This window comes from Panthera uncia (assembly GCF_023721935.1).
Source record: "Panthera uncia isolate 11264 chromosome B3 unlocalized genomic scaffold, Puncia_PCG_1.0 HiC_scaffold_1, whole genome shotgun sequence".
Taxonomy (NCBI): domain Eukaryota; kingdom Metazoa; phylum Chordata; class Mammalia; order Carnivora; family Felidae; genus Panthera; species Panthera uncia.
Window position 1 is genome coordinate 46,853,017 of NW_026057582.1, and position 17,505 is coordinate 46,870,521.

General features: G+C 39.3%; 1 protein-coding gene across 5 annotated transcripts in view; it reads right to left on the minus strand.

Moving 5' to 3' along the window:
• FRMD6 (FERM domain containing 6) overlaps window positions 1–17,505 on the minus strand; it is an 81,197-nt gene that overhangs the window by 13,641 nt on the left and 50,051 nt on the right. For 3 of the 5 annotated variants that reach the window (XM_049612787.1, XM_049612786.1, XM_049612790.1), the window contains exons 4-10: window positions 15,881–15,984; window positions 14,785–14,861; window positions 12,323–12,509; window positions 8,937–9,092; window positions 5,503–5,568; window positions 4,571–4,639; window positions 1,516–1,690 (exon numbers count right to left, since the gene is read on the minus strand). In XM_049612787.1, coding sequence (XP_049468744.1) covers window positions 1,516–1,690; window positions 4,571–4,639; window positions 5,503–5,568; window positions 8,937–9,092; window positions 12,323–12,509; window positions 14,785–14,861; window positions 15,881–15,984 — 834 coding nt within the window. Of the gene's footprint in view, window positions 1–1,515; window positions 1,691–4,570; window positions 4,640–5,502; window positions 5,569–8,936; window positions 9,093–12,322; window positions 12,510–14,784; window positions 14,862–15,880; window positions 17,337–17,505 lie in introns of those variants that run through there. The other 2 variants (XM_049612788.1, XM_049612789.1) reach the window with 2 other exon arrangements.

Here is a 17,505-nt window from a genome sequence, read left to right on the forward strand (position 1 = left end):
GAGAGGTGCTTGTTATCGCAATGAGTCATCGTGGGGAAGAAGGGGCAGCCTGGCAGCAGAGGAAGCCCATACACCTGGTGGTTACACACCAGTTCTCTCCAAAGACAAGAAAGCAGTTTGGTGGCAGACCGTGCAAAATGATTCATGTTCTAATGGCTACTTAAGATGCAGTGGCATCCCCAAACTGGGTCTCATTTAGTTAGAGAGATAGGTTTTGAGAGAAATTGATTAGATGTGCAAGCTTCTTTCAGGTTTTTTCTTAAGAGGACAAGTATTTGTGTTTCTGTGAGAAAGCTGGGGTCTGAGAGGTCGAAATCTGTTTCAGACATGGACCTAAGGATATGAATCTGCATCCAAATGTTCATGCAGATATCCTAAATCTAATCCAATTGAATTATAAGAACTACCACAATGGGAATCTACAAAACAAATGGAAGACATTGAAATAGGCAGGGGCGCCTGGGTGGCTCAGAGCCTGGAGCCTGCTTCTCATTCTGTCTCTCTCTCTCTCTGCCATCTCCCCACTCATACTCTATCTCTCTGTCAAAAGTAAATAAACATTAAGGAAAAAACATTTTTTTTAAAGAAATAGGCAAATGAGCACAGTAGCATTTGGGGGGATCAGAAGTTCGTATGTGTTAAATGGAATAACCCTGGGTGCCATGACTTAAGATGAAGGGCTAACCAGTAGAGTTGAAGCCTGCTCTGAGAGGCCCCAATCCCTGCCTTCCTCTTCCTTACCGTGACTCATTCTCCTTTTCAGGGGCCCCAAATGTATCTCAGCAAAGCCCCCACAGGACTGGCTGATATAATCCTCAAATGGAAACTTCTTTCAGGACGCTTAGGTGGCTCAGTTGGTTAAGCGTCGGACTCTTGTTTCAGGTCAGGTCATGATCTCACAGTTTGTGGGGTTGAGAACCGTGTTGGGCTCTGTGCTGTCAGCGTGGAAACTGATTGGGATTCTCTCTCTCTCCTTCACCTTCTGCCTCTCCCCCGTTCTCCCTCTCTCTCTCAAAATAAATAAGCATTAAAAAAAAAGAAGAAAACTTCTTTCTCCTTTGTCATTCCTGCTGACCCAGACCTGGGGTCCTCTCAGCAGTCAATAAGAGAGACTGGAGACATTTCTGTCTCCCACCTTTATTGTTACTTTAATCTAAGGAGTAATTGCACTGGAAAAAATTCCAGATTCCAAGGTGCTCGGAGTCGCAGATAAATCTTGCCCTGCATCTTCATGTGGTGGCTTTTTGCAAGGATTTTCAAAGCAAATGTGGGGAAACGTTAAAGAGACTGTACTCGGGGATAGCTAAATGATAGGGATGACCTCAGATATTTGGGACAGGTGCTGGGACAGTGGTGAGATGTGAGGCGGAACACGGCCCTGAATCTGGAGAGGCTCAGCCCTCGAATCCCATTTTGCAGGGGTCTAAAGCCCCAACTGATGGCAGCTACAGACTAAGGGGCCAGAGGTGGCCAAGGCACTGTGTGTGCTTCTCCCCCCCCAACACTCTGCCATACCTTCGTTCTCCTCCAGCTTCCGGATGTGGCGCAAGACAGGCTGCAGATTCATGTAGAGGCGGTGGCTGTTACTCAGGAGCTGGAGGAGGTGTCGGGAGCGCATGGGGCACCCTGTGTAGTAGATGAGCTTCCTGGCGGAGGGCAAGCCATCTGGCAAAATCTCAAATTTCTTACCCTGTGGAGCAAAAGCATGAGTCAGCTTTTGGAAGGTAAGTATCTAATTTGCCAAGGTCCCCTTCATTTTCTCTTTAGTAAGGAGAAGTGCAGATTCAAAAAGAGATGTATAAAGCTGCATTCAAAATTCAGCGAGAGATAAACTGCTGTTTTCCTTTTCAAAAATGTCCCAGGACAAGGATTACCAAAAACTCAGGGAAGTGTCTAGTCGGGGTCATCCGGTCGACACCGACCGGGTATGATGGTGGAGGAATATCTTTGGTTTCTCTGGCTAGTCAGGCCATTTATACAATGGAGAAGAGAAGGGCTCATCATGAAAGCATCTTCAAATGCAATTCCAACACCCTAATTCAGCAAACAAGATGACATTCTAGAAGCGTGATGTATTCAAATATTTGTGAAACACTAGGTACCAAACACTGTGCTAGTCACCAAGAAAATAACAGTGAATAGGACAGACGAGGTTGCTACCTTCACAGAAATACATTCTGGTGGGAGAGATGGCAAATAAACATAAATATATAAAATAACTATAGTTTGTGATAAACTCTGAGGAGGAAATAAATGAGGAGTTGTAAGAGCAAACACTATAAATATCTTTTTAGGGTTAAGAAAATATGGAAAACTTCTTCAGCTGGATAAAAGAGGGAGGCTGGGTGGGGGGCACCTGGCTAGCTCAGTTGGTAGAACATGAAATTCGTGATCTCAGGATTGTTAAGTTCAAGCCCCACACTGGGTATACGGTTTATTTAAAAAAGGGTGGCGGGGGTGGGAGGGGATAGGTGGAAGCTAGAGGGACAGCTCAAGGGATGAGACAGGAAAGAGAAAGGAAGAGATATAAGTACCGTTAAGTATTTCTATCAGAGATACCAGGAATCTCATTGTTTAAGTTTGGGATCATTAACATAAAGTTCATTAACATAAGCTGAGGGTGAGAGCTTGGCAGTTTTTTATAGTTATGGAAAACTGTAAGTTTATTTATTTTGAGAGAGAGAGAGCACACACATATCTGAGCTAGGGAGGGGCAGAGAATGTGAGAAAGAAACCCAAGCAAGCAGGCTCTGCACTGTCAGCACAAAGCCTGGCCTGGGGCTGGACCTTACAAAACTGTGAGATCATGTGACCTGAGCTGAAATCAAGAGCTTAACCAACGGAGCCATCCAGATGCCCCAGAAATGGAATTATTAATTCCTTCACCTTTCCTATGAATGAACAGGGCAGCAGGACTGCATAAGGAATACTACGGACATAATGATTCTCAGCCAGAAGGGAGAAGTAAAGCAGAGAGAGGCATCTTCTAACCACACACTTAAAGTCAATAAAAAACAATATGGCTCTGTGTATCTCGGTTGGGAATGGATTTTTCACCTCTTGATTTTTCATTTTAAAGGAACCACCAGTGGATCCCAATGCTCGAATGGTAATAACTGACACTGAATGAGCACTAGGCAGGTATTGACTCATTTAATCCTCAGAATCAGTCTATGGGGGAGGACCAATTATCTCCATTTGGGAACAAAGAAACCAATGCACAGAGGTTAAGTAACTTGCTCAAGGTCACACGACTGGGGCAGAACTGGGCTGGCTGTGAGAAGAATCATCTGGGAAGTTCATTAAAATAGATGCCTGGTCCTCAACCCACACCCTCTGAATCAAAACTCTCTTAGGGGAGGAGGATGAGGCCCAGAAATCTTTATCTTAAACCAACTCCTCAGATGAGACTGATGCAAAACTAGATTCAGGAACCACTGTGTCCAGGACCCTTAAGACACTCAATTTCATAAATGCATTTTATGTCTACTCAATTTGGGACATGACTGGGGTAATGGGCTAATAATTTGCTCATTTTCATACAGCTCAGATCCTTTCACAAAGGGCCTAAATGAGAGAGAGCAAGTGAGGAGGAAGCAGGTAGTGCCCCATTTGATGTATGAGTGAAGTGAAATCAGATTGAACTGGGCCCAAGTAATTAAAATAATGTAAAGTCAGGAACAGGTCTTTGACTTCACAGGGCAGTATGGAGTCAGAACCCAAATGCTCTTTGGCAATACAGCCCTTTATTTATATAGGCCATCTTCTTTATTTGTGTATGTGTACAAATCCTTATCTTCCTCCTTTGTGTATTTTTTTCCAACAATTTCTGAACAAAGAAAAAAATATGGATTTTAATGACCACCAGATATACATATTATTAACTGTAATTCTTTGAACCCTGCCCCAAACCGGATAGAGCCAGCAAAGTAGAGAAACAGCTGGGAAAAATCATGAATTTGCTCTTATAACAAAAAAGAGGATACTATTCTCAATATTCTAAAAATAACACCATTTTTTTCCTGTTAAGAATTGTAGACCTTTCTTTATAATGATGAGTTTCAAAGAGTTAGATATTAATAGAAACATCTTTTTATATCACTCTTTATTCTTTGCTCAAAAGAAGTAACTTCCAAAAGAACTGGCCTACCCCCACGCCAAGAGTAATTTATCCTGTGATTATGGCTTTCCGTTTTCTGATCCCTCTGATGTAGGCTTTTGAAAATCATTCTCTTTGCTGAAGTCATCTTGCACATTTCCCCACTACATTTCTTCTGCAACTAGAATAACTTAGGATAGCACGGTGGGGACCAGACTCACAAATTAAATAAATAATTTCTTTTGCTGTAAAATTCCTTAATTTTAGATTCATGACCTATGAGTGGCAACGAAGAGAGCACATACGTAAGAATGTAAGAAAGTGAGTTGTCTTCATTTTCAACTTTTTAAAAAAAATATCAGCTTTTGTGCCTGTCACAGCATTATTTTTAAAAACAAAACAGGGAACAACGAAAATCCACAAAAACAAACAACTGAGCAATTTTTCTTTAGTCAGTTACTTTAAACTTACCACAAATACCAACTTTCCAACATTTGTCCAGGGGAAATCATAAAGTAATTGTTTCTCTTCATCTAAATTCTGTGGAAAAAAATTTTAATGCATACAGAGTTACTGAGGAAACTGCCAGACACTTTAAAATGGCTCTAACTTCTCTCCCAGAAAACTAAAATACAGTAATTAAAATCTGAAAGAGGTCCTCAACTCTCTTTGGAGATGTTCAGACAGTAATTAAAAGATTAGTGAGACAATTCTGTAGCTTTGGGTTCCTGAGTGACTGCATTAACTGGCCTTTCAAGGCAACCTTTTCCCTTTGAGCCTATCCATAAATTTAAATAAAAAATCCAAAAAGACTCAGGCATTGGAGAGATAAGGCACTCAGACTTTCATAATTGGATATTGTGCCTACATCAAGATAAGAGATGCTTATATTCTCCCTGGTCTCACAGAAAGAGGGATTCTCTCTTTCTTGTTGATGGCTGTGGTATAATACCATCCCACCTGCAAAAGCGTGACAGGGACAGGGGACAGGCTGTATCGGAAAAGTGTAATGAAAATTAAAATACAGTGGTCTGCCACTGTATTAAGATGTCATTTTTTTTTTTCTTTACACAGTTGTAACGCTCCAGAGGAGCATTATAATCAGGATATTTAAAATCAGTAACACACAAAGAAAAATGTTTGGATGTTAATGATCTGTTAGTGATGAACCTGAGCCAATCTTGAGCTTATTACTTTCTATTCTAGAGGACTTATTACTGTCAAGGTTTGGTCTGTATCACTTCATTTATCCTACATCATCCCCATTTGTACTAGACAAATAGGAAGTAATGGCCAGTCAATGGCCAGAAATGAACCAGTGCACCTGTCCAAGGACCACACAGGTACACTGTCAACATGAGACATGGTGGATGCCACTTGACAGTCATTTCTCATTTACTGACCTGAAAAATCTGTATTCCCCGCATGGTCAGTCCAAGCATCAGAGAAGCTTCAATTTCCCTTTTATCCTATAGAAAGAAAATCATATGAAACAGTAGTGGTTTTTTTTTTTGTACAATGGACAATTAAACACCAAAGGGAAAAAACAGAAGGAGAAATCCGATTAGAAAATTTTTGATTTAAAATAACTTCATTCAGGGGCATCTGGGTGGCTCAGTCCATTAAGGATCCGACTTCAGCTCAGGTCATGATCTCACAGCTCCTGAGTTCGAGCCCCACATCAGGCTCTGTGCTAACAGCTCAGTGCCTGGAGCCTGCTTCGGATTCTGTGTCCCTCTCTCACTCTGCCCCTCCCCATCTCGTGCTCTGTCTCTCTCTCAAGAATAAACATTAAAAACAAAATTTAAATAACTTTGTTCATCTTTTTGCATCCCTAGCTTACCATAAGCTTTAAGAAAATCATGAGCACATACACATGAGCAAGGATATATTCTACTTTTTAAACCACTGAGATTTCAAAGGATTAGTGTTTTTACTATATTATATACACTTTCATATCTGACAATATTCTAAAGACCGCCATCGCTGAAAACTCTAGTAAACAATACTATTTTTGCTGCTTATTTATTTATTAGTTCTCTTCCTTTTCCCAGATGTCAGAATCTTGAATCTAATATCATAGATATATTCTGAGATGCATTCGATTTTATAGGTTTCAAACTATGTAACTCTCCTGCCTCTGAAGCCAAAATCAGAGGCACGCCTAAATATTTAAGACTGTCATCCCATGAGGATAAAAAACTGTAAAAGCTTTATATTCAGTTTGTTTGGAAAGAAAATACTTATTTCTAAAAAGTTCAATTGTCACTTGCCAATATGATATACATTCTACCAGCTAAACTATAAAAAATCAACTACAATGAGTGTAGGGGAAAAAAAACCCTGAAATGTTCTCTGAATTTTAAATGTACTCTGAAATTTGACCACATCTTTGGAGTGCTCATATGTAATAATGGGATATAAGGTATGAAGTTCAAAATAGAAGATAAATAAAATCACAAAGTAACTAAAATATTTTCATTATGAAATTCCTCAATAAAAATAAATGAGTATGTTTAGTGCCAGCATTCCCAAGAATATGGGAAGAAATATTTTTAGAAAATGCATCCTCATCTGGTATAGTAAAGACAAGATATGGCCTATTTTCACTATTTGGACTGTTTTCTCCAACTACTATGTTTTTACATCAAGAAAGGCACATACAGCAGGAGAAATCAATCTATCACTGTGAGTTTAGGTCAATTTCCTCTTCAAGGCTACTCTGATTGCTTCCTGAAATAAGATTGTGCTCATAAAAATGCTGGCTGTGCAGGCACAAGGCATGTACTACTGGGAGAAGGACACAGAAGTTTTTCCCCCCAGAATGTTTCCTGTCCTCTGTCTACCTTATTTCCACTTTACGAGCAGTTTTAATGGCTGCCACTTGATTTCTCTAAAGAATGAAAACTCCGCCCATGAGGTAACAATATCTATTTCCCCACTTCATTCAGTTTCATTATTATTATCTTGCTTTAAGAAGATAAGAAAGTCATTTTGTTTTTTTTTAATTTTTTAACATTTATTGATCTTTTGAGAGAGAGAGAGAGAGACAGAGCACAAGTGGGGGAGGGGAGAGACAGAGGGAGACAGAATACGAAACAGGCTCCGGGCTCTGAGCTGTCAGCACAGAGCCTGATGCGGGGCTCGAACTCATGGCCTGTGAGATCATGACCTGAGCCAAAATCCAACACTTAACACGGACTGAGCCACCCAGGTGCCCTAAGAGAGTCATTTTCTATGCCATGTAGAAGTACCACATCGTAAGCAAATAAAAGATAAATCTTTTAAGCAAAAGATAAATTCCTAACAGGATTCTTTAAAATACTATGTTTCCCTATCAAATGAGAAGCACTTGATATTTATTGAGCACTGATTAATGTACCAGACATTCCACCTGGTTATTTCAGATTCATTACATCATAGAATTTTCCCAACCTCGTGAGATGTATTGAACCATTCCCACTTAATAGTTGGTCCAGAATTATAGTTCTATCTGCCTAGGATCCCATAACAGTGGTGATGCAGGGTTTCTGATATCTGACTCTAAAGCTATACTCACTCCTTCTTATACACCATTCATATTTCCTGTACATTTTAAAATATAAACTGATTGTCAAATGCCATTTATTTGCATTTTCTCATATAAACTGAGGTGTCACAAATGAAATCTCTCAAGGAAACAAACAAACAACTCCGTCCTTCAGGAATTTGGCCAAAGAGATCTTATAGAACTCAATTATGCCTCTCAAGGATGACAGGACATTAACAATTTCATCTCTTGGGCACAGAAGTGAGAAAAAAAAAAAATACCATTCTTTGGTACCTAATTAAGTTTTCTGAACCAGCCAAGAAGATCATCCAGTAACATATCCAAACTACAGCCTAGTCTCCAATGGTCTAGTTATGCTAAACTTACCACAAAGGGTATAGTAGTAATAAGAAGCACATTAATAACAATGATAATGGTAACAACTTAACATCATTCTTAACATGTGCTGGGCACTATTTTTATCCACGAATTCCTTTAGTCAAGTAGACCTGGGTTGAATCCTGGCTCTGCCCCTTGCTAGTTTTGTGGTCTTTGGTCTGTTTCCTCATCTGTACAATGAATATTACAGCTTCTATTTTATAGAACTGTGAGGATTTAAAAAAGAAAATAAAGCGTGCCCCATAAAAACAATACTCAGTAAACACTAGCTGTTGTGGTCGTTCTTCTAATTAATGGATACAGTGCAGGTACAGCTTCACTTAGAGGAACATTAAAAATTACTGATCAAAAAAGTTGCAAATGTTAGTCCCCAAGGCAGAGATGCAGATTTGGAAAGGAGAAAAATAACTATTTCATAGTCACTGAAAAGCCAGACTCACGATTTGAAGCCACTTGGCATCTCAGTATTAGAACCATTATAAAGGGACTCTATCATGCTCCCAGGCCTGAGGAAAAGCATCATTAACTCGAAGACTGAACTACCATGAGAAACAGTTCACATGAATCCTTTAAAAAAAAAAAAAAAAAAAAAAAAAAAAGCCCACTAAAAAATGAAATGACAACTTTTAACAAAAGCTTCTTCAAATCATGAAGGTATTTTGTCTTCAGAAGCTGCAGACTTGGGTGCCTGGGTGGCTCAGTGGGTTAAGTCTCCGACTTGGGCTTAGGTCATGATCTCACAGCTCTTTAACGCGTTCAAGCCCCACATTAGGCTCTTTGCTGTCAGCGCAGAGCCTGCTTTGGATCTTCTGTCCTCCCTCTCTGCCCTTCCCCGCTCACTCTCTCTCAAAAATAAACAAACATTTCACAACAACAACCAAAAGCTGCAGGCTGACTGCAGTTTTATACCTTATACAATCTGTAGTAATGAACGGCAACATCATCCAGTCGGACGGCCTCTTTGATGTATTTAAGATGAGCCTCGGAAGCTGTCAGCGCAAACTGATCTTTGTGCATGTTTGGAATGTGCTTCAGGATGTAGTCCTTCCCTCTCTTGGAAACAACCTGTTGGAATACAATGGGTATGCACTGCCACATCTGTTGGAGTGATGGGAGTCCTACCCTTGTCCCCCAAATGATGAAAGGACAAAGACCTAACATAGGTCATGGAAACTGGCTAATTTCCACCAGGAAATTTCCCACTTGTATTCTGTTTTCACCATCTGTTATGTTACTAGGCTGAATCAGCTAGTACCAGAAGCTCCAAAGTCAATTTAGCTGTATATCTGAGAAGAAAAATCACAAGAAATGAGAAAAATATGTTCTCTTGGCTTTAAACTCACCAAGAAAAAAAAACATGCAAACTTGCAAAATTTTGTACACATCACTGTTTATACTTGCAAAATTATTGGTACTATGAAATACATCTACTGTCAACACATCTTCAGGTTCTGGATCCTACTTAACTCTTCTAAAATTACAGCCACAGAGTGGGAGGTTCTAAATGTTAATCCAAAGAAGGCAGGGGACTGGGAGGAATTCTCTGAAACATTTTTGGTTTTTGCATAAAAGGCTGATGTGAACACTCTATTTGAGTATTTGTGAGGAAACAATTTCATTCAAACATTCATTGCAATTCACTATGGCTTAGTTTTTCAACGGACAGTAGCCTGGGCCTTTCAATGCCCAAAACATATAGTATCCAGCAGCTGCAGGCTAAGATTAGTTAAAAATCTTAGCCGAGGGGCGCCTGGGTGGCTCAGTTGGTTAAGCGTCCGACTTCAGCTCAGGTGATGATCTCATAGTCCATGAGTTCGAGCCCCATGTCAGGCTTTGTGCTGATGGCTCAGAGCCTGAAGCCTGCTTTGGATTCTGTATCTCCTTCTCTCTCTGCCCCTCCCCTGCTGATGCTCTGTCTCTCTCTGTCTCAAAAATAAATAAAAATATTTAAAAAATTGAAAAAAAAAAAATCTTAGCCGATTTCATAAGGATTATAAAACATGGAAAGGATTATGCAAAGAGAGCAAAAAGAGTGGTGCTTAAAATCATCAGAATAAAAACTAATTAAAGAATTTTTAGTTTTAAATGTTTTTATAGATATTGACATTTTGTTTCTTCCTATTGTTTAAACATGATAGATTGCTGGCTATTTAATATTGCTGAGAACTCAAGGTACAGATTTTTCTTTCAGACTCCTCTTACATGGAGATCACCTAAATTAGTATTTGTTAACTTTTCTCGGCTCAAAGAACACACAGAAAATAATATTTGCAAGGGCACTGAAGTAAGTGGCTTTGGTGATCCCAAAGGTTGAAGAAAACTTGTATCTAAGTGCTCTGGAAGCTATGGCGCACTGACTGGGAAGATCTGATTTAAAAGACGGAGATTCAGCAAGTACGTGATGACAACTTACCGGATGTAAACATAGGCTAATTTGGGTTCCACAGACACTGATATGTAAAAGCTTGATACCTTTTGTGGTTTCTCTTTAACAACTGACATGCTGGCAGTCAGTTCACAAAAATTTATATTGAGCACCTCAATGTGAAGTGCTGAAGAAACAGAAAAGATGTAGTTTAAGCCTGTCCTTTAGAATATACTAATAAACAGTTCACTGGAAGCAAAAGATAAACAGAAAATAAGATGTAAAACACTATGCGTAGTGGGGGCTTCTAGAGCCCAGAGGAGGGGCACTGGGTACCTAGCCAGTCTGCCCAGAAGGAAATACATCTGAGCAGAGTCTTGGAGAATGAACAGGAGTTGGCCAGGTCAAACAGGGAGAGGGGTTCTTTTGGCTAAGGGAACTTCAGGAAGAAAGGCCAGAGGTGCAAAATACCACAGGGCGTTTGGAGACATAGGGATTGCTGGATGTTGTTAGAGCATAAAATTCAGGGTGCAGGACAACCTGAAAGGAAGCTGGAAAGGCTGGCAGAGATCAGATCCTGGAAAGTTCCTCGGTTATGTGTGGGAGCCTGGCTTTCACTCTGTAGGTGAGAGGGAAGCCCCTGAAGATTTAAATCAGGAGCAAAATCCACTCATCCGCAAGCTCTAAAGACAGAGGCAAAGACAACAAGCCCCTCAGCAGTGCTGCTGAGTGGTGATGAGAGCTGGAACCTGGGGGACGGGAGCAAGGACGCTGGGGAGGGCACACGACAAACATTCAGGAAGTCTACCACAAGAAAACTTCAAGAGAATTTGATTTCTTAAGCTGGTGATGGGTAATCAACTATTTTATGTTCTAGGTTGTTCCGGTTGGTTTGGGCAGGGCAGGGAGAAAGAAGGGTGATGGGGAGAGCTCTGCAGGAGACTCAAGTTTCTGGGTGACTGGGTGGATGGCAGTGCTACTAGCTGACATTAGGGACACAGAGGCAGGAATACATGAAATCAGGTGGGAGAAAGATGAAATTGACTTGGGACATTTTGAGTTTGAGGTGCCTATGGGTAAACAGCTGTCTCATGGACACAGAGGAGAGAAACAGATTTGGGAGCTACTGGCACATAGGTGGTTGTTAAAAAAAAAAAAAGCATTCATTTGGAGGAGATCTCCAAATGAGAGTGGTTCTATGTCAAATGCAGCCGAGAAAAGAAGTGGAAAGTGTCCACAGAATTTGGCAACTTAAAGGTCACTGGTGACCATAGGGACAGCATGAGGAGTGGAGGGGAGCGTCGGGGACAGAAAGCAGATGGAATTGTGTTGAGGAGTGTATCTGGGAAATAAGGTAAAAAAATCAGATTTTCAACAGAGGCCTGGAGGAAGGGTGGGAATAGACATGGGCAGGGTTGGGCGGAGAAAGGACAGTTGAGACAGTTCGAATAACCTAAATTTGCCCGCTGACGTAAAGGCGTGGTTCCTCTCTCGAGAGTGGAGGAGATGGCGGTCAGGGCAAAGTGACTACTTAATTTGTTTTCTCAACATAAGAAAAGCTGTGAATGATGTTACTTTTCAAAGTGTAATGTTTTTCTCCCTTCAAAGGGAGGAAAACGATGCTTGAGTTAAGAGTAAATAAGAAAGTAAAGACCAAGCAACTGCCAAAAGAAGGCTGGTAAGTTCCAAGTTCCACCACATTTAGGATGGACAGAAATCCTCTTCCCCTTTAACTGGAAGGAGCAGATCAAATATATCAAGAGATCATGTGTACAATGCTCTTAAGTGTTAAACTTCTATCTGGGCATCACGAAGGGTTTTACTGGCCACAAACATCTGTGTTCCCATTTCTTGAAGCAACCTGAGTAGCAGCATAATGAACTAGAAATGTGCTAGAGAAAACACTTTATAACTTGAAAACAGTGCCTACCCAAGATGGGAAGTAAGCCTCAGGCTCAAAGTATTTTCCATAGTGCTTATTCCTTTTGAAGTTCCCAAGATCAGCCTGCAGGGCAAAGGCTGCCAGCAGGAAATAGGCCTCTTCTCGGAGCACACACTGAGAATGAAGAACTTGTTTTCTCAGGTGCCAGTAATAATAGTATCTTGCTGCTCTGTCACTAGGAAAATAAAAGAAAACAGAACTCACATTTGATGGAACAATCCAATGGCGTGTAAACAGAACCCAAACCCTGCTATCCATCTGGTGACAAGAGCTCTTCTGTTTCTGTTCCCTCTTCCTCCCTCCACACTCCTTGAAAAAAAGTGGGTGGGGGGTTGAGGCTAATACCTGATTGCTGCCCCACCCAGGTTGCAGGGAGGTAGGACTCCCAAGTCTGACTACCCCAACAGGCAAAAATAACATTTCCTGAGGCCTATAACATTTAATTCATTCAGAGAATGGAAGCAAGATCTGAATCATCCATTCCAACATGGTAAATATTTCATTGAAACAAGTATTACTCTAGAAGCGTGGGCATTTGTTGTCTGCGTTAAAGTAACTTTGCTGCAATAATGCGGCACGTATGACAGAAACAAGGACAAATCTGAGGGGACAATCCTGGCTTTAATGTTTTGCTCCTCTGTTTTGTTTTGTTTTTCAGCTGAGCACATTACAAATACCCTAAGGTCCTTATAAAAAAATTTCTGTTTAAATGCCCATTAAAAAAAACTATAGTGTTTTGTTTTCTTTCTCAGAATGAACTGGAAAAAAAAAAGCTTGCTTTAAATCTCTCTCTCCCTCTCTCTTTCTCTTTTTTTTTTTTTTTAATTAAGTGGATGTTACTTTATGGGTGTGGTTTTATAGGAACATGTTATGACAGTCATGATACTCCTCACAGATGGAAATCCTACTAGTGCACTCATTACAATCCGTTGAAGTCAGAAATAAATATAGTTCCCATTAAATACATTGAATAAGAAGTGCTGACTGGGGAAAAACATGGTCAAGCTCCAAAAAATGTCACAGGCAAATGGGATGCCTTTGTGATCAAAGTAAAAATGCAAGAAAAAAAAAGTGTGTGTGTGTGTGTGTGTGTGTGTGTGTGTGTGTGTGTGTGTGTATTTAATGAGCTTACTTGCCTCCCCTATTAGTTTAAGTCAAAGGTTTACCTGAGATTTATAATGCATTACCTGATGACAATAAAAACATGAGTTTATTTTAACTAAGATCATGTTTAAGTATGATGAGTTTAAAAATAAAGCATTTATGTAATTTTTTCCCCATGGGACAGAGTACTTTTCAAGGCATTTCTTTTTATAATGCTGACCACACAGTGTTTGGACTAGTTCATCCCTGGGGAAAAGAGCAGAAGTACAGGGATGAATTAAACATTCATTAGCCCCAGGGGGTTAATTTGTGGCTAAATAATGTATTTTCCTTCTTTTCAGCACATTCCATACTTAGTAGGTAAATTGAGCAAAAATTTTACATAAACTCCAAATAACTAAGAAAGATTCTTGGCCTTTAGAAAAAATTATTTATGGGCTAATATTTTTTACTTTTTAATTTACATATGGCAATAACACAAATATTAAGAGCAGATCTCACATATAACTTATTAGCCAAATGTATCTTTGTATCTTTTAATGGAGTTTCTCAGAGTTTGAAAGTAAATAAGGAAAACAGAGTTCACATTTCTAGTATTTTCCATCAGCATTTTCTATCCATTAACAAAACCAACTTTGAAAGCTTTCCAGCACTGAATCCTCCTATACAAATGATAAACTGAGCTTTTGAAATGGTAAATTCTGAGTCTGTATCAGTAGCAGAGAATTGCTCATGCACCCACCTCCAGAAGAAGAATCAATTACCTGCCCTTGCCAAACTGCATCTAAGATTCTCACAGGATAGCTCCACTGGGTGTAATCTTAGCTTTAAGGCCCCTGCCAAGAACAGAAGCAAGACCCCAAAGGTGGAAAGAAAACCAGGCTATATTGACACCATTTTTACAGGAGAGAGTTCTTGCTGCTGCCCTACTCCCCATCTCACCACCAGAAAAGAATACAGTCCTTTAATTAATTTCTCCATTCTTCACAAAAGTGCTAGTTCCTTCTTGAATGAAATATCTTCTTTTTGGTGAATGACTGGTTATCGAAAATGGGGAGTACAATGTGAGGCAGTGACATTGTTAACATTTTCATCAATAGTCTAACATTATCATTCATCCATTCATTCATTCATTCATTCCACAAATATTTAGAGCGCTTACTGTGCCTCTTTTCTAGGAACTGAGGATACATGAGTGTACACAAAGATTTCTTTTAAAATCCTTGCTCTTTTGAAATGTGTATTCTAGCAGATGGAGACAAACACACACAAGAACTTTATATGGTTATGTTAGAAGGTGAGTGCTTGTGGAAGTGAAGGTTTAGAGTCTCTCCCTGTCCTCATACCTGATCAATCTGCCATTTTCCACATAGTACTGCACACGGAAGTGAATGATCATAGGAGGTCCAAATTGGTCAATACCCTAAAACAAGGACACATATAAAAAGAGAGCTATTTTTGGTAACTGCAAAACGGGTTTTAAATGCAACAAAATACCATTACTTACAAGATACTTTTAAACCTTGAAAGGTTTTGTCTACTTCTAATGCAGCTGGGTGGTGGTGGTGGCTAGGCAGAGGGTAGACAGTTGTCCGTTATGGATATTAAGTTCATACAAAACTGGGAAGTTATAAAGCACCATCATGTATTTGATACTCATTCACTGTAATGCCAATGACAACATAAGGGAAGATAAAAATAAATGCCAGTGGAAATTTCTAGTTGAGATCCAGTTCCTCTCTCAGCTCTATCCCCTGTGGTGACCATTTGCTCCTCATTACAAATGTTCTCTTGTTCCTCTGACATTCCACATACCAAATTCTAATATGCTGTTTGTTTATTTAGACTTTAATGTTCCTTACTTTGTAGTTAGCTTCCAAGTAGCCTTCCCGTTTATTCCAAGAATTCTTAAATGCAAATCGGAGGATCTAGGATTAGACACTGGGGACTTATTCTTGATTAATATGGTGGAAACACTAGGCAAATTCCCTGTGAATGATGTCCCATGTAAATGAAATTGATGTTTATTAAATAAAGGCACCAGTATAATAAAGTAATAAAGTATCAAAGGTAAGTACAGTAAAAGTAGATTTAAAAATTAGGAATAACTTCTAGAACATCAGTTTTGATGGCTAACATAGCCACAGAAGAGAAGCAAGTTCTTTTTCCATGGTTCTTGTTTCAAAGTATTATCCCCAAATTACTAAAAAGTTATTATCCAACATGATTTAAACAGATACCCAAAATCTATCATACACTATAAGCTATTAATACTTTATTAATGTGACATTTTAGAACTTACACATTTCCCTTTTTCATTCTCTACTTCATAGTGTTTTTATGAATTAAAATTTAAAAAATTAAATATTTTTCTAATGTATAATAGCTAAAATAAACCTTTTAAAAAAATCAAAATAGTTTTGCTCATAAATGTAATCTCACCCAAGTGACTTCGTATTGTCGTACCTTGCTGGCCTCTTTCTTCCATTCTTTTGGACAGTATTTATACAGCTTTTGTGACAACTCCATATAGACATGTTCATTATCTGCACATTAAAAAAGGAGGCAATATGATAAAGAAAAGATGATTTTTTTTTAAAGAAAATACACACAAAAACGGGTTCTTTAAAAAAGCCTCACAATTTGTGAATGTGCTCTGAATTCACACACAAAATGTGAACAATCAACAAGATACTAAAAGTCAAAAAGTTGGCTAGACATTAATGAGATTCTTTATAAACTATTTTGAGTTCGCAATACAGAACACATCTTATTAAAAATATGTAGTATTTAGAAGAAATACTAGCTTCCACATCCTGCTTTTACTAAGTTTCTATGGTCAATCCTAATGCATAGTCAAACTTCCAACTCTGTGCTTACTTGCTCTTAGAGAAACATGCTTTTGCTTAGCTCACAGAGGACTCCTGTCATAGCTGCAGAATAACGAAACAGGGCAGAAACACCATCCTAACTGCTATGTAAGAAATGAGACAACATTGAGGATAATTGACTATTTCCAAGTGACAGGTCTGACCCACGCTTCGTGAAGAACATTCTTTAAGACAATTTCTTCTCTGTGTTTTCCACATAAAACACACCCTGGTAAAACACAGTCTTTGGACTGATCCCATGGAAAGATGAGAAGAATCTCATGCAAAAAAAACAATGCTAAAGTATTTCTTCAGGGAGATGATGTTCTTAAGATGAACAGAAACCATGATTGCTAAAAACCCGTGTAAAAATGATCTAAACATATGAAGACAAGTTGTTAAAAAATATTAAAATTTTCAGATTTCCCCAAGAGAATATTTTAAAAGAGAGATATTTCACAACAGAAACCTTCAGCATTCCTATCTTGTACAAAGTTGTAAATCTTTTTAAAATAGTTTAGTCCTTTTTCTCTAACCATCACTAAGGCAGCATCCTCATGGAAAGCTCTGCATAAAAATGTACTCACTCTGGAGGGGAAGGGTGTCTCTTTGACTTCTCCAAGGATAACAGACCTGACTACACTGTCACTCCTGACTGAATGCTGGAGAGGTTTGCTTGAAAAAGAGCCATAAGAGAACAGGAAGGGTAGAGTTTCTCTGTCTATAAATGGCATATTAAGCCAGCCAATTTGAATGAAAGGGATAAGAGGTCCCAGAGACCAAAACAAAACAAAAACAAAACAAAAAAAACCCCAAAAGGATGCTACTTAAATCCACTTATCAGATCAGCCAAATTATCTCCCATATCTCACATGCTACCAGTTAAACATGAAGTGAACAAGACCAGACAACCTTCCTGTTGAATATGGTTTGTGTTTGGCTTGAATTCCCATCTGAAGAAGCAATATAATGAACAGAATGGAGACTGTTCACCGTAATAGCACATACTTTTAAACTACCACCGTATCTTTGCCATCTGACAGTCTGATCATGGCTTTATATTTTAAGAATTCTAGGGGCGCCTGGGTGGCGCAGTCGGTTAAGCGTCCGACTTCAGCCAGGTCACGATCTCGCGGTCCGTGAGTTCGAGCCCCGCGTCAGGCTCTGGGCTGATGGCTCGGAGCCTGGAGCCTGTTT